The 24,667-nt window shown below is 40.6% G+C and overlaps 1 protein-coding gene across 1 annotated transcript; it reads left to right on the forward strand.

Moving 5' to 3' along the window:
• The first annotated feature begins 1,699 nt into the window (after nucleotides 1–1,699).
• Nucleotides 1,700–24,203, forward strand: TGS1 (trimethylguanosine synthase 1). The gene is made up of 13 exons (XM_058811406.1): nucleotides 1,700–1,843; nucleotides 2,501–2,565; nucleotides 4,578–4,750; nucleotides 6,590–7,439; nucleotides 8,232–8,349; nucleotides 9,458–9,544; nucleotides 10,356–10,527; nucleotides 11,995–12,349; nucleotides 13,206–13,379; nucleotides 14,333–14,476; nucleotides 15,459–15,675; nucleotides 16,730–16,808; nucleotides 23,953–24,203. The coding sequence occupies exons 1-13, from the start codon at nucleotides 1,746–1,748 to the stop codon at nucleotides 24,067–24,069; spliced, it is 2,649 nt and encodes an 882-aa protein (XP_058667389.1). The 5' UTR covers nucleotides 1,700–1,745; the 3' UTR covers nucleotides 24,070–24,203.
• The last annotated feature ends 464 nt before the right edge of the window (nucleotides 24,204–24,667 follow it).

A 24,667-nucleotide genomic window follows, 5' to 3' on the forward strand; every position in this document is an offset into this window, starting at 1 on the left:
TATGAAGGTGATATATCATCCTAATTGCAGTTGTAGTTAGATCCACATGAATGCCAGAACTGGTGCAATCTTTCCCTGCATTTCTAAAGTATTTAATTACTGTAGTGATAGACATATTCAAGCCCTGACTAACACTGGCATTTAATATTTTTGTTTATATCAGATGTAAGATGGAAGATGGTGGGTGATTCAGTACACAACTAAGATTTTTTTTTCTGTAAATGGATGGAATTTGTTGTTGTAGTTGTGCTACTGTCACCTAAACATCCTTCTGCATCCAAACTCCTCTCTGCATATTTTTTGTAAGAAATGTCTTATAAATCCTGAGGACATCTTGCACCCTCATGAGGCTGTACAGCCTTGTTACCTAAAATACACTGATGCAAAGGGAAAGAGACAGCACAGCAGACAAACTGCACCCTTATCATGCATTGAATGCAGGTAACATAACACCCAGTATCCCAGCTTGTCAAAAACAAGCACATTCCAGAGGGCCTGTTGTGCTTTAGGAATGGTATTCTCCATTTTAGCACAACTGCAAAAAATTAACCCTGTCCTGGTTGAAACCAGGACAGGGCCTAAAAGCAGAGCAGATATGAAGGCTACATTTCTTTCTCATGCTCTTTCACTGTCTATTAAGCAGGTTAGCAGGTATGAAGAGATCCCAAGTCCATAATTTTTGTTTGAGAAAGCCTGTCCCAGTGATCTCAAGGCAGGTTTTGTAATGGTCTTTAGAGACATGAATTTCATGCATCTTATAGATACACTCTGAATAATCTAAGTAGAACTGAACAGTCCGTCACCCAGTGTTTCACACAGGAAATCTCTCAAACCTAGTGTACCATCATATAAGTTCTCTACAGGAGAGAAAAGGATAGAATCTGATTCTACAGGGCGGGATGCTGTGGTCTGATTATCACTGCACTTTCCCTTGTCTCCAACCAACCTCCTATTCTAAACATGCTCCAACTCTCTCAAGTCCTCAGGTCCCTCAGTGGTATTTTCCCAGGTCATATCTTGAGGTATTGCCTGAAGCGAGACCCCACAGTAAAGAAACCTGTGAGTAAAACATAGTTATCTGTATCACTGTGCTCTATCACACACGGCTGCTTCCCAATGGTTTTCTCTCTCCCTACCCAACCTCCAGAGCCTCATTCCAACCTTCCTGTTTCACCCCAAGCCCCTTTTCTCACCAGGCTTTGTTCTCATTCTGACTCTCTCTGCCCATCCTGTCCCCACTCTCTCACCGTTTTAAGCTCTCCTATTCATTCTTTACTGTGAGAATGGTGAGGCACTGGGGTTTCCCAGACAAGTTGTGGATGCCCTATCCCTGGAAGCGTTCCAGGCCAGGCTGGATGGGGTTTTGCACAACCTGGTTTAGTGGAAAGTGTCCCTGCCCATGGCAGAAGGGTTGGTACAAAGCGATCTTAAGGTCCGCTCCAACCCAAACCATTCTGTGATTCTGCTCCCGTCACTACTCCAAAAACGCCTTGCTCACTTCTGTCTCCCACTCCCGGTTTTGCCAGATTTTGGCTGCTGCATCTTTTATCGCGGACTTTCCTTTGCCTCGCTCCTCTCTGCCCCCTCTGACCCCCCAACACGCCCGTACCCCTCGTGGGGCGGCACCGGCAGCGCAGGCCCCGCTTGGGGCGCCCTCCCGGCCGCAGCGGGGCGGGCGCGGGCGGCGGTTCCGGCGGAAGGCGACGGGGCCAGGCCGGGCCTGGCGTGGGGAGCTTCCCGCAGCGATGGTGCAGGAGCCGAGCCCGGGGCTGGTGGCCGAGCTGCTGCTGCGGGCGGGGACGGCCGGCGCCATCCTGTGCCTCTGCTCCCGCGCCTTCGTCGAGTGAGTAGCGCCGGGCGCGCCCTGTCCCGGTGCCCGCGGCCGGGGAGGTCTCGCTGGGGACGGGCTGGAAGGGCCGCGCTGCTGCGGCCAGGGAATGCGGGCGGAGAGGGGTTTGCGGGGCTGTGCACAGAGGCACCTCGGTGTGTTTATCACTGCTGGGGGGAGCGGAAAACGGTGAGAGGAGCCCCCAGACGCCGATCCCTGGGCCGGGGTTCAGCGCGCCCTACCGCCCCCTTCGCTCTCCCCGTCCGCCGGGGAGCAGCCGGCTCCTCAAGGGGAGGAGGACCAGAACATTAAATTCCGGAGTGTACTGCGTAGTGCAGCGTTTTCTGAGCGTCCCTCCTATGGCCTTTCCCGTCAGGCTTTAATTAAAGAGTTGCCTTTTCCAGCTGTTGTTACTTTTTATTTGTCTCACGTGTCTGGAATCACAGGGCAGCCCATGTGGGAAGGGGCCTTGGGAAAGGTCCCTTGGTCCGGCCTTTCATGGGAGCGGAGCCTAGAAGAGGTTAAGTACTCCATCAAGTATCATCTTGAAACGTCCAGTGGTGGGGATTTTATTGCATCCCTGGGGAGGCTTTTTCCACTGAATGATTGCTTTTACTGAAAAAAAAAAATTGTTTCTATGGTGACTGTCTGTGTCTGTCTTTATTTTTACAGAGATCGAAAACTATATAAACTGGGATTAAAAGGATTTTATGTCAAAGATGACAATGACAGTACAGGTAAGCTAATACAATGTACTATGCAATGTGAAGTATAGTCTCAAAATGAGTTATGTGTGGTTATTTAAGTTGTTCCTACCTCTGTGTTTTTCAGTACTTTTGCTTTGGGGACAGAAGTGAATAATAACTTAAAACTTACATAGCTTTCAGGTTACCATAATATTGATGTAGAAGTTTGTGTCAAACCAAGTGCAGTGCTTATTCCTGGTAGGAGCAATGGGGGGTAGGACGGTCAGGACAGACGGAGACAAGCAATCTCCAAAGCCAGGTCGTGGAACTTGGGGTTTATTGCAAAGGGCCTGGGTGCAGGGACCCTGCTTGGAGCTGCCAGCCACAGCCTGGAGCAAGCCCCAAAGAGGAGCCCTGAAAGAAAGAGAGAGCAAGAAGTAAAGAGAGAGGAAGAAAGAGTAAAAGAGGACAAAGTTCCCATTACAATACCATAAATGTTCTGTGCTAAATATTTAATTTTCACTAGCCAATCTAGTACAAGATACAAATCCCATAGCATTTACATACAGCCTATAAGAATCATTACATTTTAAACCCTAAAAACTACTCTTTAGACCCCTTCTAGGGGTCAAGCTAGTGGGGTCAAGCTAGTAGGGTCTGCTCTGACCCTTGGACCTGTCTGCAAGCAGAGGGTATTGCCTAATCAAAAGGGGATTACCTTCAGCGAGCCTTACCATTGTTTTCCCATTGTTCAGTAACTAAGGGATCTCAAAGCTTGCTTTCATTTCTATCTCACTTATAGTTTCCATATTGTCAAAATCTTTTGCCAGACAATCATATTTATAAGGCTTTTCTGTTTCATCTTCCCCAACAATTCCTATCCAGATAAATTTTACATGCTCACATAATATTCACCTGGTGCATAGAACAGATTATATCACACATCCCTGACCTGGTCTTAAATCATAATTTCAACTTAATTCAGTATTGATTGCATAATGGAGGGTCTGTGGATCCTAGATGTTTGTGTCCTCTGTCTCTACCCTAGACTAGGACATTAGCTGTTGCTAGTTAATCTGCTGAGCAAGAAGTAAGAGAAGTGCAATAGCACTGATGGGGAAAATTATAATTCATATATATACAATGAATCATATGAGGAGGACCAGAAAAGTAAGTCTCTCACTTGGCGTGCTTGTAATCTAGGAATTATCATGGTGTATAATCTAACAAATTCAACACCATTCCCCTACTCCATCTCCTGAATTCCTCAAATTGCATATCTTACCATAATTGTTGTGGTATCTTTTTTAATCATTGCTGTGTTGGTAGATCCAGCAGCATATCTTGATTGGAAAGGAAGTCTGTGCAGAAATAGAAGCTGATAAATAATAGCACAGATTAGATTGAGGCAATGTGAGAGTAATGAAAGAATAAGATTGTAAACTATGTTTTTGTACATGTATGAGTGATTTGTAGTGAGAATAATCAGTTAAAAAAGGAAAAGTCTCATGTTATGTGATAATTTGGCAGTAAATATATCCTAAACAACCAAACAAAAAACCTTGAATGTTTCAGTATTATCAGCTTAGTTGAGAGCTTTTGATATCATAATTTCCATCCATATAGAACTCCTACTTTCTCAATAATATTTGTAATTTCTTATACCTGTGTTTCTGCTTAACAATTTGATAGAAGTGCAAGCTTGCTGGGGAGGGCACAGTCAGGCAAAGAGAAGGTTGTGGGGGCTGTGTGGGTACTGCTCAGCGGTAGCCAAAACATCAGCATGCTGTCCACACTGCTTCAGCCACAAATCCCAAACACGGTGCCATAGAGAGTGCTGTGGAGAACTTAACTATTTTCCAGACAGACCCAGTCTGGTGCCTTGGCTGCTGAAGTTACATTTTGATTCCTACTGATAGTTATGCAGAAATTGAGCTGTTTATGAGGAAGATTTTTAAATGGGAAAGAAAGCATAAGAGGCAGTTCTGCTATGTTTTATGTGCTGTGCTGTGGCATTCAGGGATCAGAACCAGATTATATTCCTGAATATATCTTGTTAACAGGGGAAGAACAAGCATCTGAGGAGGAGAACCATTGTCCCATTGTGAGATTAAAGGTGGATACTAATCATGCCCTGGACCTGGAAGAAGTTGAATTAGACTCAGAAGCTGAGCTTATGAAGAGCATGGGATTGCCTCTTCAGTTTGGTGGGCAGTCAGCCCACAGGGACTTTGTGGTAAATCTTTGCTTGCTTTATTTGTTTCTGTTTGTGTAGTGTTTCCAGAGCTAGGGACATGCCTCCTCTCAGTTATTTCTGAGATGGCAGTTCATGGAAATGTATCTGAGCTGCCTTTAAGCTGCCTGCATTGCATCCTGGTAGGAGCACACAGCACCTTGATCTGTCCAGCTTGTAAAGCCCCTCTGCCAGTTGGACTAAACAGGGTCAAGGCTGTGCTTTATGTGTCAATATCTATAGTGGTCTCATGACTAGGGAAACCTGATTTAAAACAGCTGTGATAGAGCTGATGCTGCACATCAGGACAGCTAGTACACACCAGTCTGAGCATTTATTTTCACACTGTCTGCTTTAATCATTTAGCTTTTGATAGTAATGTAAACAGCTGATTTTTCAAATTCCTCTTGCAGCTGATAAAGCCAGGCTGCTCCAAAAGGCAAGTAATGAGGCATTGATGCTCTTTTTCCAAGAGGGAACATTTGGGCTTTAGAAGGGGCCTGAAGTTTTCACAGATGATGAAAAGACAGGGCAATATTCACAGTGTCCAGACTGTGGAATACAGACCTCCCTGACAGTGAGACAGAGCACTGCATGGTTCTGACCTAATTAATTTGTAAATAAATAGGAGAAACTTGTATGCAATTTTAATTGATAACTTGTAAAACACCATACAGGCATCCAACTTCAAGCCCAAAGCATGTATACAATTTGTGTTGCTGTGTAGTAATATGCAAATAAGTTGAATGGGAAAATAATGCATTTTTTATTAGATTACTACTAAGCATTGTGCTTTGGACTGTGTATGATAACACAAGGGATGTGGATGAAAGATCAGTGCCAGTTCTTCAGTTTTAACTTCTGTATAGTGCACCTTACATTTTTGTCAGTGTAACAGAACTAAGGATTGCAGCTCTTGGGGCATACATTCACAGTCCTTTGTCCATGTGAGTTTTATCATCACAGGAAGCCCTTCTGAAACAAGTGGAGTTGTAATTGATGAATCCAACAAGTTACCTTAGCGTTCCTTTCAGGAACAGGTTTCTGTATCTGCGTTTGTTGTAACAAGTGAAATGATTGTACTGCACAAATGAAAGGGCCACCTGTTTGGGCAGGAGGTTCTTGTTTCCTTGTTTCCTATTTCTGTTAGCCAAATAGGAAGATTGGAGATTATTATGGGACGGAAAATTTATTGCTCCCCTCTTTTGGGTCACTCTCTTCAAGACAAAGATTCAGCTGCAGGATTTATAGAGTTTTTGAGTACAGAATGATTTTTTTTTGTGTGTGTACAGCATCCAAAATAGCTGGTATTTAACATTCTGTGAGGTTGAGCATTATGTTTGCTATCCTAATAAAACACTAAACAGTGTTTGCTGATTGGGCAGATACCAGGTAAAAGTAAGGGTCAGCCACCACAGTTGCATAAAACAAAACCTTGATGTTACCAGGACAGTATTTTGCTGTTGAGCTCAACCTTGTCACCCTTTGATTCCTGAGCAACCTCACTTTAGGATTTTATAGTGTTTCTTGTTGAGGAATTTCCTTCTGAATCTTTGAGCTGCTCATGATTTCCCACTCAGCAGCCCCTGTACTTCTGTCTATCATTCTGCTTTTTTGTGTATGTGTGTTTCTACAGCTCTTCCTCACTCCTTCCTCAGAAGTGCCAGTTGAGGTATGTAGCAGGGCCCTACCAGACCCAGAAACTCTACAGCCTTTTTGGGGAGAAAGCTAACAGCAGGGTTGCACTGAGAGGGAGGGTTCCAATGGAAACAGAAATGTGACTAGAGAGAGAACAAGATTGTATATATGTTGTGGACTTCTAACTTTTCCATCATCTTTTAGGTAACAGAAAATTATAGAAAGAAAAATAATGTGAAGATTATGAAAAAGAAAAAGAAGAAAAAAGAATTACAGCAAAAACACGAGGATAAAATGGGGCAGGAGTGCCAGGACAAAGCTTGTGGTGGTTGTACCCAGTCCATTTCTGATGAGCTGGCTCTAGCTACAGAGCAATGTGAGATGAGCAGCAAACCTCAGGCTGTAATTGAAGAGAACTGTGAAAGTTCAGAAAGCCTTGCAAGTGAGGCTTTACCCAGCGAACTTCAGGAAAAATGGGAGAAGTACTGGAACGAGTATGGAGAGGGCCTTCTTTGGCAAAGTTGGTTGGAAAAGCACCAAGAGGTGTCATCATCTGAGGGCATCACAGCCTCTGAGCCTTGGAGTAGTCCAGATACTAAGGAAGAATGGGAGCAGCATTATAGTGAACTGTACTGGTATTACTGGGAACAGTTTCAGTACTGGACAAGTCAAGGATGGACTACTGAGAGCTCACATGGTGACAAGGTGGAAATTAATGGAATTACACAGGAGACTGTTTTTTCAGGAGAAATGGGCTTGGTTAGCCCAGGACCTGAGCACAGTGAAGTGCTGAGCTTGGAGCTGTCTCCCTCCAACACCAGAAGTGAAGAAAGACTCCCACTGAGTGCTGATACCCACAGTGAAATAATTTCTGGGATTTGTGATTTAAATCTGAATTTGGAGGAAGTGGTGCACAGCAGTGCTGCTCTAACAGTAGCCCACAAAGATCCTGAAGAGCAGAGTTCATCTGACAGTGGAAGCCAGAAGGAGCCCTGTGATGGAGGAAGCAGAAAAAGGAGATCATCTTGTGAAAACAAGAGTGTTAGCCAGTCAGGTAATACAAAATCAGATAAAGTTGATTATCAGAATTCTCTAGGTAGTTGTATATAAGAAACAAGGGCATGTCTGTATTATTTTTAAAAAGTCAATTAGGTATTTTGTGGAATGATTACATACTCGATTCCTTTTTCTTCCCTCTGCTTCTTTGGATGATTTCTCCTCTCTAACCTGTATATTATATATACATCCTATATATATCTTAAGCCAGAAATGGTTTTAACAGAACATGTACTTCATAAATCTTCAAATGTACTACAGATATTAGTGAGAGTTCCCTGTTAGTGCATATTTAATTATCTTAGTCTTGATACTGCAGCTGAGACTTAAGTCTGCTGCTAGTGACTTTCTAAGAGAGGAAGAAGCAGATGTGGTCCCAGCTTGGTGCTACAGTAGAGCAGGAATGGGAGAGATGAAGAGATCTCCTTTTGAAAAAGAAATTAGAAGACTCTTTAAATCTTCCCTTTCTAAATCTCTGTGAATATCTTTGCATAGTTAATGAGATGGAAAACAAATTTTACACACAAGGTGAAACTGTTTCAAATTTTGTATCTTACAGACATTTTATTTTTCATGGAGAGATGAGATAATTTGAAGTTGGTCCTTCATAAGATAGTTAACACTACAGTGTAATACTGGAAACTTTATTAGTACGTTGTTCCTCAGACAAAGACAAGTAAAGATGTGTGTTTGGCACACACTAACTAGCTGTAGCTGCAGGGGTACTTTGGGGACAGGAAGGTAAGGAATTGATTTATGCAGAAGGAGAATGTGATGTATCTTTTTTTAGGTGTGCAGGAGTCATGTAGCTCAAATTCAAGTGAAAAAAAGCACTTGCTGCTTCATGACCAAGATGAAGATGAGGATGAAGAGCCTCCTGAATACAGATGTGTCAAAGTCAAGAGAAGGCAAGTCATGAAATTTACATGAGCTTTTTTCTCATGCAGTCCAGCTCCAGGAGCCTTCTGATTTATACTAACTATACCTTTGATTGAGGATATGAGTTAAAATGTCAGTACAAAGCCACATAGTCTTCCATCACTACTTATTGCTTTGCCTCACAACAAGCTGTGGATGTTTCCTCTCTTCCAGTGCTTTATGAAAACAGTGTATGGCCTTGATGACTGTACAAGGTGATGGTGCTGTTCTTGTGCCACTGGAGTATACAAAATTGTTAAATTGCATAGGGCAGCTTGCTTATTTAGGTCTAATTAATATAGGCAATACCAGAACAACAGTAATTCATCTGTATTGTTTAACTGCATTGATTGCTGCCAGTAAAATGCTCAGAGCTATGGCAGTCATAAAATGGGCAGTATCTGCCTTGTCATAGTTTTTTTTTTCTTTCTTCTCTAAAAATGTATAGTTTCAAAGATGGTGAGATGGCTCTTTCTCTCTAATAAATTTGCAGACTCAAATGTGAAGGAGTGGGTGGAATTTTTACCTGCTAATCACATAGCTGTGGTTTCATTCTAGTGTTTTGCAGTTCCCACAGCAAATATAGATATTAATATATATATTAGATAATAGATAGATATCTATATTTGATTAGATATAGAAATAGATTAAAAATTTGCTGTGGGAACAGCAAATATAGATTAATATCTATATTTGCTGTTCCCACAGCAAATATAGATATTAATAATATAGATAATAATATAGGTAACATGATAGATGATGAAGGTAATCTGGAAATAGGGTGAGCAAACACTGTCTTCATCTTGTAGGGTTTGCCATTAAGTATTTTAAGAGGTCATTCAGAATACTTGGAATATTATAACCCCAGTAGAAGGGCATATGTCCATAGAATTGGGTAAATAAAAACAAACCAACTCAAAAATTCGTGCACAAGAATAGAGTGGTGTTATTTTCTTGGTTTGGTTTCAGCACTGTGTGGAGGAACTTACTTGAAACCCACATTTAAATGTTTTCAATTTGCAAGATTTTTAGCAGTATAGCTGTAAAATGATTGGTTTCTTCACAGTAAGTAACTTTGTCATCTGTGTTTTTTCCTAGCCATGAGCTGGACATGGAAGAGAACCCAGTGGAAGATCCCGAGGAAACCTGCTCTGTGTTGGGTTTCAAGTGTGGCACAGGACAAAAGTAATTACTTACAAGGAACTGTGGGGCTTTTCTTAGCATGTCAGCCCTCTTGTTATTATGGAAATAGACCATTCATCTCCATTTCCTTTTTGTTAAACTTCTGAAACTGAGTTCCAGGGTTAGTCTCTGGGAGTCATTTATACAACTGAAAGTACCTTCCATGTTACTTTTATGTGTAGCAGTTAAGGTACTTTCAGTTGTATAAATGTTAAGTGGCTACTTAAATCAGAGCACAAAGGCTTTGACAATAAATGGTCCTCTCAGTTTGGAGTCCTGTGGGCTGAGATCATGATTTTTAGCTGTTTCATATTGGAATGAAGTTCCTTTATATTAGTGAAATATTGTCATACTAATAAAGTATTGCCAGGTGTTGGCCAGTGAAAATTTTTAGTTTTTTTAATTGCATTTGCCAGAAAATAAAAGCAGCTGGTTTGGAGGTTCTTGACAGCCACCAAAAATATATGTTATTTTTCTACTCAAGATTTTTTTTCATTTCCTATTCTTCAGGCTGGCCCAGGAAATTGTTTTCATCTGAAGTTATATAACTACTAGATAACTAGAATATAACTACTATATAACTAGAAAAAAATCTAAAACTAATTAGGTTAAACATTTTCAAATAAAAATTTTTAACATTTTCATGAAGGTACAATGTTTTGCAGCTACACCCAGTGACCTATTTTAAATGGAGGAATAAAAAAATACTTAAGTCTAAGTCATTTTTTGTAAACATCAACATTCATGTTAAAGATTCTAAACTGCAAATTAACCAACTAGGTCCTTATGTATGTATCTATCTGTCTATTTTCAGGTATGGTGGAATTCCAGATTTCACCCACCGAAGTGTGCAGTATTTGGAGAAAAAAGCAAAACTCAAGTCCAAATTCTTGGATCTGCGTAAACCAAGGAAGAGCAAAAACACACACATCTTCTTCACAGAGGAATCTGAAATGACATGCAAAAAAAGCAAAACTTTGAAGAAGGTATGTTAATTGTTAATACTGTTCTAATTCGTAGATTTATCAGCTACCTTAGCTGCTGTTGTATTATGAAAATGCAAAAAAGAATACTAATTGCCCAGAGTAGATGGCATTTTTAAATGTCAGTCCACTGCTCCTTTTTCTTTTTTTTCCTGTTTTCTCCCCCTCCTTTCTGCCTCCCACCAATAGTGAAGAGTATTTAGATTAGGATGGCTATGAAAAGGCATTGGTAGAACTGTCAAGAGGAATGTGAGCTTAAATGGCCAAGCTATGTGAAAGTTATTCCTAATATCTGGGTGCACATAGCTTTAGAGGTGTGTGTAGGTTTCTGGTGTTACTAAAAGCATCTTTGATTGTAAATTGCATGTGAAGCCAGTTGTTAATGCTGGCATTTCAGCAGTAACAGAAAATCTTTGTGTAGATTAGTGTATTTCATGGAATGCCATATTTTTAGTAATTTTGAAAGGGTTTTGCTTATACCTCTACCTGCAGTTATTTTCATGTATAACTTTATGCTTTTATTTTAAAACTCAGAAATTGCTAAGAAGTAGAAACATTTGTTCACTGGAGATTTTACTTAGTTAAGTCTTTCAGAAAATCTGAGGGCACAGATTTTAATGTTATTTCACCTTCCTCTGGGATGCTTGGCATTCCCCAAAACCCAAGTGCAAAGCACTGTTTTCTGGTGGTGGTGATGCCATACGTGTTTTATTGAGCTCCAGTCACATTGCTATAATTTCTGATTCATTTTTGATTTTGTACCTGGGGCCAATATAGTTTGAGGGCAACTTCAATTATGTGAAGGAAAAAAAAGTTATGAATTTCCTCAGACTTCCAGGTAAGGAACTGCTCCAGGTCTAGAGCCACTCAGAGCAACAATAATGTAAAAAGGAGCATCTGCATGTGCCTTTGAGGAGTTTGGAGTGGTGTCTGTGCCTTGGTTAGGAGCTTATGTCGAACTCTCTGCTGTGCAGCAGAACTCTTTACCACCTGCACCATTTGGTACATCTTGAAGGTGAGACAACAATGTGTGAAGGTAATTTTACCTGTTTATGCTAAAAAACTCTTCCCTGAGAGGCAGAGTTATCTCTGAATGCAGATAAGAGAAAGATAGTTGTGAAGTAGTAGTCTTGGTCACCTGGGCTGTGGCGAGTGTGACTATTTAGCTATTACATAAGAATTATTTAGTGTATTTATCAGTTGATCTTTTTGTTGGTTGGTTGGTTTTTTGTTTCTCTTTTGGGGGTAGCTGACATCTATTTCCCAAAGGCAACTTGTTTCCAAATATTTTTAAAAGGGAGCATGGTTAAGGACTACTTGAATGTTTTGAGTCTGGATATTTTACTGTTTTCAAAACACACGTGGTAGAGAGTGCCTGCAGTGGCAGGTGCTTTTGAACTGTAAAGCTTTTAAGCTATGCTCTGGATAACAGATCATTATCTGATCATCTGTGATATTTGACAATTGCAGGTGGAGATGTTCCTGAAGCAGGTCAGTAAAGCTGAGGAGGAAGACACGTCCCAGACAGGCTCCCCTCAGGGTAAAGCAGGGGCATTGTCTGTGAGCAGCAGCGACTCAGAGGGTCAGGAGGGCTTTGCTGCCACACGCAGTGCAACGCTGGATGCTGAAATCCAGGAGCCACCCTCTCCCAGTGCAGCCTGCACAGAGCCTGGAGGGAGTAAGCTTGAGGGGGAGGCGCAGGACGCTGCGGCGAGTGGCTCCGATGAGCTGGGGACAGGGAGGCCTGAGCCTGGCGGCGGGCGGCAGCTTGTCCCTCTGGATATTCCTGATTATCTCCAGCCAGAGACAGATGACATCAGCCAAGGTAAATCAGTTTCCTGCAAACAGATGAAATGAATTGGCAGGAGGCTTAATACTGCCTTCTCAAGCTACTGTGTCGTGCAGTACTTACTTATTTTATTAATTCAATGGGACTCATTATTTCTAAGGGGTAACGAAAGCAATTGGGAGCTGTGCTAGTAGAATTAGCTTATTTCTGGAATGCCAGAATCCCAGGTCTTATCTTTAATGGTGACAGTATTTCTTTATAGATGAACAGTCATTGTTTATCCTTGACATGGTCTAACAAGTTTGCAATTCGTACCTTTTTTACCCTCTGCAAGGATGAGGGTTATTAAACCTCAGGTAGCTGCATAGTTTTGGGTTCAAATGCACATTGCTGAGCTCTAGGGAACGTGTGTTGTTAAAATTATTTTATAGGATTTTTAAAAAATCAATATTACGCACTTTTCTCTTTAACATGAAACAAAGGAAAGCAGGATTATTCAGGTTTTTACATATAATTTAATCCTTCCTACAGTAGTTCAGTTATGTTAGATTCCTACTGCAAAACTCTTGTCTAGATTGGTTTTAATTCATTACTGATAAAAGGGCATTAAACTGGTCTCTGATCCACTTGTTTGCTCATTGCATAGAGTTTATTGTCTCCAGTTGAAGATTCAGGCTCTTAAATAATGGGTGAACAGTGAGGATTTTTAGGACTGTGCCTAATCCCTTTAAATACAGGATGCTATTTTTTAATTTAAAGCCTCTAATCTTCATAATCTGGCAAACGGTAATAAAGAACATTTAGCAGTGTTAAGGTTTAAAACCATTCACCTACCAGTTACATTCCCTAGCCTACAAGAACAGTGACTGTTAACTTTTGCAGTGTCTTCCAGCTGTGGATGAAAACATTACTGCAAAGAAGAAGGAGACAAAAAGGAGGAGGAGGAAGAAAAATGCTCAGAGAACTATACCTCCTGAGATTGCTGCTGATCCAGAGCTCGTCAAGTACTGGGCACAACGCTACCGGCTCTTCTCCCGGTTTGATGAGGGAATTAAACTAGACAGAGGTGGGTTCAGTACTGAGTGTGCTGACTTGGTGATATATCCGAGGATCTATCCAAATCTGTGGTCCTTCTTGCAGTTTATTACTAATTTTCTTAAAGGAGGAGCACTACTGAGTGTGTCTTTGCACCCATGGATAAATTCCTTCCCCCCGCCCCCCAGCAGGCAGGTACCAGGCAGTCTTAGATTTCAGAAATGCTTTTTGTGTGGCACATCCCTGTCTGCATTAGTGCTTGTATTTGCTGAAGATCTTGCTGGACCCAAATTATACTTCATCAGGACTTGTTCAGAAACTCAGTGATATTTTTCTATTTCTATATTTTATAAAATAATTTTGTGAAACTTCCATGTATGCTGATGGATCTAGTTTCATTCTGTTTTGTTATGACTTGCAGCAGTCACTTGCAAAGCAACTTTTTTCCATGTTTGCTTGCAAAACACTTCAAATCATAAATTAATAGGTAAAGGAGGAATTAGGATTACCAGGTATTTTTTGTTGGTTGGGTATGTAAGCCTTAAATTTCTAATGCTTTCCCTCATAAAGTTGCAGATTAATTGGCAGACCAGACATGGTGACAAAGAAAATAAAATGGTGGATAAGAGAATATATTTCTGGTTTAATTTCCTACAGAGCATCATCACAATATATAAAGTTTTTCATAGCTGTGCTCGTGGACTTCTTGATAAACCAGAATCCTCAGCACCAAGGTTAACAAAGCATGTATTGAGATTGAGGCATATCGGTTTCCTTCAGTGAGACTTTGTTTGCTTAGCAAATCTCTGGGCTGAGCAGAGTTTATCATCTTCAAAGCCGGTATTTCCTGGTGGAATGCACTAAGCCAAAATTCTTGGGATTAACACTAAACTTTCAGTTTTATGTGGGGCTTGGTTGTTTGTTTTTAAATGAGGTGACCTTGAAATAAGAGGTGAAAATACATTTCTTCCCCTTCCTCTGCAGAGGGCTGGTTTTCTGTTACTCCTGAGAAAATAGCTGAGCATATTGCTGTCCGTGTCAGTGAGTCATTCAACTGCGACATCATAGTGGATGCGTTCTGTGGGGTTGGAGGAAATGCTATCCAGTTTGCACTGACCTCAAAAAGAGGTAAGTAGGTGTTGTAAACAGTGCATTAGTTTTGTTTCTTCAATCTTTTTTCTGACACTATTCAGGTATGTGCTCTGTTTGTTGATTTATTTTCTTTTCGGTGCTTCTGTAGCAACAGCAGCTGTTTCACTTTATCAGACTCACAATGTGACCTCTCTGTTTTCAAAAAGGACCAATAAATCTGCTTTTCTATTTTAAGTCAGAGTCAGATTTGTGTTGTACTAGTACTATTTTTGTGTGGTATAATATCTGGTCTGTCAGATACTGTGGAGATGACTAGTAAAAGTGAACTTCTGTCAAAGCTGCTGCTTTTCCCAATTCTTACTTGAAGTCTGTGTACTCAAAAAAACCAGGCTTTATGTGAACAGTACTTAAAGCACTGAATGGAATCACGTGCAGGTTCTGCAGAACCAAGTGCACAAAAGTGATAATAATTTCATGTTAGTCTAATGCCAGCTAATGATATTGTAGTGAAATGTTGAGAGTATTTCCTGTACAAATATTTCCTGCTAGATACTCGTACCAGTTCATCTATCATCAATGTTTGAGCGAGACAAATGGTAGTTTCTACTGCATTAAATTTGGCAGGCTATGATCCCATCTATACATCTCACTTGGCTTTTTGTATTTCCTGGCTCAATTTTAATTTCTGTTATTATGTACTGGCCTTGTATCATCCATCTCTGTGGAGTTGGGCTGTGTTGGTTGGGGCTTTCTAAACTTGATTTTCAGAAGTATGGGGCCAGCCACAGATAAATGTTTTTCTTTAACAAAGAAGAGTGAGTTTCTAATGGACAGCATTGAAGTTGTCCGTGCCAAACCTGAGGCAAGGAGGACTTGCTCTCTTAGGCAGACAGTGCCGTGTCCTTGATCCTTGCGCGGGACTGTCACAGAAGCGGTGTCTGACCGCAGTGCCCCGCCCCTGCTCGGGCGCCATTCCCGCTTCCCGTTAATCCCAGCATTTGCCGTCTCTCGCGGGCAGTGATCGCCATTGACATCGATCCCGAGAAGCTGCGGCTGGCGCGGCACAACGCGAAGGTGTACGGCGTGGCCGAGCACATCGACTTCCTGTGCGGCGACTTCATGGCGCTGGCGGCCGGCCTGCGCGCCGACGTGGTGTTCCTCAGCCCGCCCTGGGGGGGGCCCGACTACGCCACCGCCGACATCTTCGACATCCAAACCATGATCTGCCCGGATGGATATCCTTTCCAGGCTCTGCCTTGTGGTGGCCTTCTCCCTTTCCTCTCCTCCCTCTCCTCCCGTGGGGTTTGCATGCCCGGTTGGCTGACTGTGGATGACACAGTCGGCAGCTGGAGTTCCAGATGCAGACCATTTGTTTTGTCGTCTTCGCCACCTAAATTTAAATATTTTTATTTCTTATTAGCAAATAAAACAGTAATGAGGTTTTCCTGAAGGCAAAAAATCCATCAGTGAATTGAGTAGCTCTTAACCTTAAACATTAATTCTGCAGTTTTAACTCCTTTATGTTATTTTATTAAAATACCCCATAGCAATCAAATAGCCATGTGGTGTGTGTATATATACATATATAGAGAGAGAGAGAGAAAGAGAGAGATAATAACTAATTTTGTGAACTGTGACCTTGTCATTAATTCCACTTTTTAATTGATTCATGAAGGGGGTATCTTATTTAAAATATCTTACTAAAACTGCTCTCAGTCATAGCACCTGCCTGTGACTTGGGAAATCACAGAAGAGTGCAAGCAAAATATTAACTCTTTGAATTAATATATAGAATTTCCTACTAGCTTGTTAATAGTGATACTGAGCACTCATTCATCTGGGAAGGTATTAACATAATAGTTTCATCATATATGAAGTGTGGTGTTTCTTTTGTCACAGAATAATCTTAATTTGTTCCCTTTTATGCTAAAATGTAACCATATTTTTAAGAAAATCTTCATATGCATGTGTGAGAGATTTCACAAAGTGGCTTAAAAAACAATTGTAAGCCAAATATGCTAGCTACAAACTACATTCAAATTTGTCAAATATTTCTTTGTAGTTCAGACAAATTTTCATGAAAAGTGAGTGTTAGGGGTTTTTTTCTACTTTAGGGCACTAATGGTGAAATAGTTTCTGCGTTTCAGAAGAGGATCCTACCCACACACTCAAAAGATTAACTACAATTTAATTGCATAATAGCTGAAATTGAGACATACTTTCAAAATTAATCAACATAAAGCAACTTTTCCTTCCCCATTCTTACTTTTTTCCTTTACTGGCTTCTACATTTGAAATTTTCAGGCTCTCCAAGAAGATCACCGACAATATTGTGTATTTTCTGCCTCGGAATGCTGATATTAACCAGGTGTGTTACTGGATGAGGTCTTGGTGAATGAATAAAAGGCTCAGCTGACTTAAACATAAGTATTATAAATGCAAACATAAGACTTTTAAGTCTGTTCAGCTGAATGTGGGTTATATGGTGTTTTTAAGTTTGACCCTTGTGTTAAGTGATTTCTGTGTTTGCAGTACTTTTGGTATATTTAGAAATGGGGGTATAAGATTATTTCCATTGTTTTGACACTGGTTCTTCTTAAAGCAATAGAATGGGGTTTCTTGTAGAAGTTTCAAAGCCAATTGCTAGGCACATATATCATTATAAACATACCAAAAAATATATTTTAACCAGCTGTTGCTGTCTGATAAGTTGGTTAGTTGGTGAGTCTCAGACTTCATGGCTGTCAGTTTATGAAGGAAATCACAGCCTGCAGTCACTGCTCTCAGGGATGGTACTGTTGATGTCCACACAAGTGTGTGGTTCCATATATGCTGCTTGCATTGAAGTGATGTGTGATAAACACAGAATTTGTGGCACTGATGCGGGTTTTTTTGTATTCGAGATTTTTGGTAGAAGTTTGGGGGTTTTTTAGCGGTTACAAGACTAACAATTCCCCTGAGTGTTTGGTTTAGGTTCCTCTGTGTATTTTCTATGTTAATTATGTCTTGTAGCTTTTCAGAAAGAAGGAAGCAGTTCTCACCTGCAACATGCCACAGGACTTCCCAGGACTTTTTCCTGGTTTTCCAAAAACTGCATCCGACTCAGAGTAGGCAGGGCATCAAGCCATATGATGGCTTGTGGAATTGTTGCTGGCAAGCAGCTGGCTCAAGAAAAAGGCTGAAATTCACATGGCCTAAGTATTAGCAGACTCTAAGCCCATGCTGTGCACAGAACCATTGCTTTGGCAGGTGATGATTCAATTCCTTTTTGCATTTCAGGCTGGTGAAATGTCAAAGGGGCTTATGAATCTTTGAACAGGGACCTTAATTTTAGAAAGAGTTTCTCTAATTATATCGCATCTTAACACTGCCTTTTGTCAAATATTTCATTCCCATGATGAAGAGTGACCTTAGAGAGTTTTCTGCTCTACTCATGAGCACTTTTTACTGGCTTGCTAAATGGCCAAAGGCATCTACATTTCACTTCTGTTTCCACAAAAGCATGCAGGAATACTCCCCCCAGGCCTGTACCTTTTCCTTCAGAAGAGCTGGGCTCTTCTGGTTGATTGAGCCAGGTGTCCTGACATCTCTATATCTTGGTACAGTTGGCTCTGAATTATGTTGATTACATCCATGGGTTTGGTTTAACACAGGTAGCTGCAGAGTAACAACTGTTGCTCGAAAACATGGCTCAGTTGTTAAAAGTTCATGGCTGAGGTCCTGGGTTCAGTTCAGTTCAGTGTTCCAGGCTATGGGCTACTCTCAGGAAGGGTAATCACTCCTTATGCCTTTCTTTAGAAATAGAAATAGAATGTGCCAGTATAAGAACAAAAAAACCCCCAAAAGGTTGATGATCTGAGAGGGGGAAAGAGAATGTTAATCAAGCCCACTGTTTAAGGAAGTGTCTTAATCCTGTGTGGACAAAAGTGTGTCAAACATGTTCCAAATGTGACCTTGGTGAATACTCTGGTCCACAGAAGACTGTTGTAGGTTTGACTACCAAAATCTCCAACTGTATTTAAAAATTAATTTTTTGGATTTACTGTCACTACACTTTTAGGGCTGTGAATTTCCAGCAAAATAAAATTTTTTAAAAAAAATTTTTAAAAATTGAAAAAAAAAGCCCAGAAGTTAGAAGCAGCCTTGCAATAAAATTACTGTTTAACCATTAGTTAAGATGGTTCAAATTTTGTGGAAGATATGTAATTTTATGGAAAATGGCTATCAGATCACTGTTAGATTGCAAACATAAAATAAGGATATAGGGATCCTGCTGCTGGAGTGAAAGCAGGGTGGTAGCTGACCTTGACCTTGCTGTTTCAGAGGTGTTCATTGCCTTATTGGTGGACAAGATATCCAGCCTTGTTCCACATGACTTTATTGCAAAAACAGCACTTACTACTTCTGCTACAATCTACAATCAGCCACGTTGGTGTGGAGTTGGTCTTGTTGAGAGAAATGGGGTTCTTTGAATTCCCTTTAAAAATCAATGGAGTTTAGGTCTCAGAGAAGTGAACTTTTGTACTTCTACCTCAAGAGGGAGCAGCGAACCAATGCAAGATGGTTGGCTGATTTACAAGAAATATAAAAACATTTCCCTGAAGTGCATTAAGTCTCCTTGTTTACAAACATGTTAGAAAATTTGTAATGTATGCAAGTTTGTTTTTAGGTTGAATTAATCTTTAACAATATTCTTCCTAGCTAGGAACAATCAGGAATAATAAGTATGTGTGTACACATACATTGAAAAATATGTATATTTATTAGTGCCTGTTATGTGGTTCATAAATGTAATTTATGAAGTGTTTATGAAGCTGTGCTCTGCCTCATTGGGCAGAGTGAGAAGTGTGTACTCACCTCTGGGAAATGAAGTCATCCCAGGTAGTCTAATCTCTTTCACAAACTCTTCTGTACCAGATAATGCTTCTGCATGTTAATATTTGCAGCAAATAAGGAGGAACCTGCAATTTGTTGCTTGCTGTAGGACCTTCTTGCTAATGCTGGAATCTGTTCTTTTCATGCCACTGTAGAAGTTGTACTCAGTTAGCATTGGTCTCTCACTGGTGGTCACAGTGTTGTCAGGATGCATGATGGCTCCCCCCAATAAACTGGTGAGCCTGAAATGTAGGTGACCTTGGTCTGTTGTGAGACAGATAACCACATCAGCATCTTTAGCAGCCTAGCCAGATTTGGGAGATGGAGTAATGGGGAATTGGGAGTTCATTGCTTATCCTGCTTGTCCTTGGTTAGTGGCTCAGATACTGGATTGTGCCTTAGTGATCACTACAAATGTCACCCTGCTTTGAAGACAGGCATACTGCTGTTTGTGGTAGCTATGTCTCACAATTTTGTCAAATTGTGCTGTTGTTGGAGCTTTTGCTGTCCTAAAGGTTGGTGTCTCAGACCTGGCTTATATTTCAAATACTGTCAGAATACAGGAATGGCTTTTTGTTTCTTGTCTAGTGTAGAGTGGTTCTGTGAACCTAGAATTAAGCAAAGTGTTCTGGACCTTGATGGTCCTACAAAACATACACATTATGCTGGTACTTTTCTTTTTTTTCTTGTCTTTTTTCCTACATCATCTCCATCAATCACTTTGAGAAAATCTGCAGTTAGACACTGAGGCCTTGTTCTGTCTGCAGTATACTGCCTGGATGAAAAAATGTGTTTGGTGTGGCTGTGTTTCTGTTTGCGAAGGTCCAGTTGTTAAAAATGATTGCTCAATGAAGGGAGAGTGAAGATGAGTAAAACCCATTTATTTATTTGAATTCTCTTTTTAAGCTGTGATATTTTAAAATGGAGCCTAGCCAAATTGGTCTTGCCAAGCAGAGTCATCTTTGTTTAGGAGTAAATAGAACAGTGAGCAAAGCAGGGAGTGAGAGGCCAGGAAATGAACAGAAGTTGATTTGATAGTATTTTTAAGATGCTTAGGTATTAGGGGATTTGGCAGATAAAATACCATGGGTTGATGTGTTTTGGAGGCTGATCATTTCTAAGTGAATGTAATTGCATACACTTCAGCTGTGACTATTGTGTTAATAACAACAGCTTTTAAGCAGCCCACTTGAAACCCATGTGTGTTCTCTGTCCTTGATAAAAGTCAGAATTTACCCATGGCATACAGCAAGCCAGAGTGATACTTCTGAACTTCAGCCTTCCTGAAGCTCATAATGCTTGCATAGTGAATTGTAATTTGCCTACACTACGTAAGAAAAAAATAAATAAATGTCTGGCCTATTAAAGGGTGACAGCACCACTGTGATGGTGTCATTATTCACATGCATACCTGTACATTTTCAAAAATGCTGCCTGAAAGCATTTTATTTTATTGTGTTCAGTGTAAAGAATACTTATTTTCTTCTTTTTCAAGTTGGGTTGGGTTTTGTTCCCCTTAGCTTTTAGGTTGGATACAGGGGGAGGGGATTCTTCATTTTAGTAGCATTCTATAAAATTAATTGATTCACAGAGTCCTTGTATGACTCCATATCAAGTCAAAAAGCTTGTACTTGTCATACCCAAGAAAAATTTCTAGGAGGGGAGAAAAAAAATAAATTTTTAGTCCACAGTTATATTAGTTGGTGACTGGAACAGATGGGAAGTTACTTTACTAAAAGAGTTTCAGTATGATTAAAAAAATGTAAAAAACCCCAAGACCAGTAGGAAAACCTTCAAAATCAAAAGTACACTTGAAGAATGTAAGGGAAGTTTGCACCTCAAGCAACTCGTGCTCCTGAAATAATCTTTTGTGTTTATTTCCCCTTTCATATTTTAGTCTTTTCTGATGTCTCCTTTTCAAACCTGTTGGCTGCTTTTTTGATGTGTTTTAGCTGTGGCTGTAGCTGTGGACTCTTTTTAGCAGTAGTCACTGGACTGAAAGATGAAGGTGAGAGGGATGCAGGGAGGTGTTAAATGGAGCTGCAACCTTTACCTCTGCCTAGGGACAGCAAAGGAAGCAATATCTGTCCACCCAGGTAATGTGGGTTTGGACTAAAGAATAAACCAGGGTAAGGAGAGTTGCCAGCAGGGAATCATTGTTTGTACACAAGAAAGTGCAAAATAAAGACATTTTGGAGTAGTCAAGTTTTTTAAAAGTATTTCTGTATTCATCATTGTAGTGCACTGCAAAAACAGGAGATGTTTGTCGATATCTCTAAAAATAGCTGAGCATCTTTGTTTTTCTCAAAGCATCATTCCTCAATCTGCTGCTATTTTTAGAGGGTGTCCCTCTGGCAGGCCAGACCCTTCTGAAGCTTGGTGTGTGGCAGCCTTCCCTCACTACACTTGTCAGGGTTGACTGAGCCCTGCTAAGGAAAACTTGGCAACTCCTATGTAATTAAATTTGCAACCTCCAGCAATTTACAACTAAGCATTGTCACAGAGGATTTGCATTTCTCTCCTCTGAATATTGGGTGGGTTAAAGAGCATACAGTACCAGATCTGTCCCAGCAGAGCTTATTCCCACGTGTTTATTTAATTTTTTTTTCACCTTTGGTTTTATCAAATGCCTTTAGTCGTTGTTTGAAATTAATCATAGTTATCCTGGGTTTAACACTTAGACACCAGACACAACATATGTAAATTTTCAGCTGTCCCTTGGTAGACACCACCCATCAGTGTAGGGGCATCTTGTTTTACTTGGCCTTCTAAGATAAATGTTTAGTAAATACTAGTGTTTAATATCAATGTGTTAGTCATACTTAGATATGCTAGTGACACAAACCATGCCCAGAAAGCAGGAGTGCATAACCCCCAGACACTAATTTCTGTATTCTTATACTGACTAATCCAATTAATATTTTAGAATACTTAAGAGACATCAACTATAAAGTACAAAGCCTCTTGATGATTTTTGGAAGGGACATTCCAGCTTCTGTTTGTAAAAAAATTAAAAGTTAACATCTTCCTAGAAAAACTATGGATCAACCCACAATGCTTTGTGGATTTCAAGTAGGAACAGATAAGTTGTAAAATTAACATTCCTGATCACTTGCCAGTTTTAGATTCTTGTGCTATTTATAAGTCAGCCAGCCTCTGGTTTTTTACTTAAGTGGCAGGTTCCTCTCTGACAAGAACGCCGAGCGATTTTTCCTATCACCAGAAGTTGAAGGATGAAGAAACTGCTCACACTTTTTGTCTAAAAAAACAAAAAAAAAGGGAGAAAATCAAAACAGAAAAGTAAATGCTTGATTTAGATAAGTGTGGCAGTTTTCTGGGCAGGTCAATAAAGGTTCAAAGAGTAGTTTAAATTAATGTTATTTTCTCTTGATAGTAGGCTGGTTTTTTACTCACAATAAAATAGAGGAAGTTCACCATGTTTATATTTAAACCTGCACTACAGAGTTAAGTCTCAAGGGGCTTTAGAAGTGTTAATAACACAGCTTGAATTCAAAGTTTCAACTGCTAACATCATCTTGGCTTAAAGATCAGTTAAAATCTAGTGTAGACCCTGATAACTGTGCCTGGGAAGTTTCCCTGCATGGGGAACTACAGAAATAATTTTCATGCAGCAGCCTGTGAAAACGGCAGCACAGAGCAGAACTGGCTGTGAAGATGGACCCCCCCACAGGACAGGTCCTCAGGGTCCAAAGTGGAGGGGAAAAAAGCAGACCATGTTCAGTTTTGGTGTTTGTCCTTCTGACTGTGCAGTCTCTCCTGATGAGGAGTTGATGGCCTGTAAGCTGTTATCCCTTAGGGTCATCCTGAATAGGAACAGGAGAGGGGAGAGTACTGCCTGCTCCAGTCCAAAATGCAAAGTCCTCTGTGAAATGGTGTGTCTGTAAACATTAAGCATTAAAGGTGTGCCATGGGCTCAGTCCAACAGAGCATGAATGGTGAAATTCTCACTCCAGTGATCAAAAACATAAAGCTGGGGTCGGTGCTGCCTGGCAGGCTCCCCCAGCCTGCAGAAGCACTGCTGCCCCAGCCTTGCCCTCAGCACTGCTCCAGCTTTTTCTTTAGCTGCAATAGCAACAACAATTAACTGTGACCTTTTTCTGTGAATTTCTCTGTGTGTTTGGGGCTTGGTTTTGTTTGGGTTGTTCTCTTCCACCCTGCCACTCTTCAGTGCAACCTTTATGCTTACTAATTCTAATTACTAAAATTGGTTTTACTCTTCCCCCAAAATTTGGGATGTGGCATCTTTCAAGCACAGCTTATGGGTTGCTTTTTGCTACACTGGCATTTCTCAAATGCCAAGTACCATGCAAACCAGAGTAGCATCTCTTGCCTCAGCCCAAGCATGTCAACTTCTGAGTGTTTCTGTTTGGCTCTGAAATCCTCTTGTTTTCGTGACTTGGGTAAGGAGCGTTTTTCAGTCACAAGCCACAAACTGCTTCTGTGAGTAAAAGGAGACATGAAAAGAGGATCAGAAGCATTAGCTGCCAAGGAACATTTTCCACCAGTATTAACAGAGCAGAGATAGTTTTTTCTGATTGTTTGTGCATTAGAAGGTTGGGGGTTTTGCCTCTTTTCCTGTACATTGATTGGTTTATTTTTTGTTCTTTGTTTTTCAGGTGGCTTCCTTAGCAGGGCCAGGAGGGAAAGTTGAAATAGAACAAAATTTTCTCAATTTCAAACTGAAGACAATAACAGCTTATTTTGGTGATCTAATAAGGCGTGACATCTCCTGAACCCCATGTGAATTCTTCCAAACCCAACCTCCCTAACTGCTGCCTTGCTTAAGCTTTTGTACAGCTGGCTGGTCAAAAATTACTTAAAGCCATTTTCCACTTTAATTTCGCTCTACAGAAATTTGTTCTGTTGTACTGTCAATAAATGTTTTATAATAATTTTGACAAAATTGTAAATGTAGAAAAGCTGTGAATGTATGAAGAAAGCTCTTTATAACATGCAGTCTTTCAAGGTTTCAGCCCAACCCATGGAAGTGAGGTTCAGGATTTCTTTGTAACTCTCACATGTGCTACTTCTGTGCTTGCTCTGGTTTTGAGCCCCCAGAGGGTCAAGAAAAATAGCCTGAAAGCCACAGGAGCTGCAGTCTGTGCTTGAGAAGCATCTGAAAATCAGGTGAAACTAGAGGGTCAGGTGCACCACAAGAGGTTAACCCCAGTCCACCTCTCTCGCTCTGTGCTCTCTGAGAAACTTTTTCAGGTTTTCTTTGCAGGATGGAGGTTCACACATGAATTCTAGTGAGTGCTCTGACTTGTGGCAGCTCAAAGAGAGTGCTGGGTGTGTTTGTGTCTGGAGGTGGGTCTCTACCCTCTGGGTATT

Source organism: Ammospiza caudacuta, chromosome 1, assembly GCF_027887145.1.
Source record: "Ammospiza caudacuta isolate bAmmCau1 chromosome 1, bAmmCau1.pri, whole genome shotgun sequence".
In the NCBI taxonomy this organism is placed as follows: Eukaryota; Metazoa; Chordata; class Aves; order Passeriformes; family Passerellidae; genus Ammospiza; species Ammospiza caudacuta.

Bases quoted from the DNA above. Each gene is read 5' to 3' on its own strand.
- TGS1 (XM_058811406.1), top strand. From the start codon at position 1,746: ATGGTGCAGGAGCCGAGCCCGGGGCTGGTGGCCGAGCTGCTGCTGCGG. The intron at 7,440-8,231 runs GTAATACAAAAT...ATCTTTTTTTAG, and splicing joins CAAGAGTGTTAGCCAGTCAG to GTGTGCAGGAGTCATGTAGC. The intron at 14,477-15,458 runs GTAAGTAGGTGT...TCTCGCGGGCAG, and splicing joins TGCACTGACCTCAAAAAGAG to TGATCGCCATTGACATCGAT.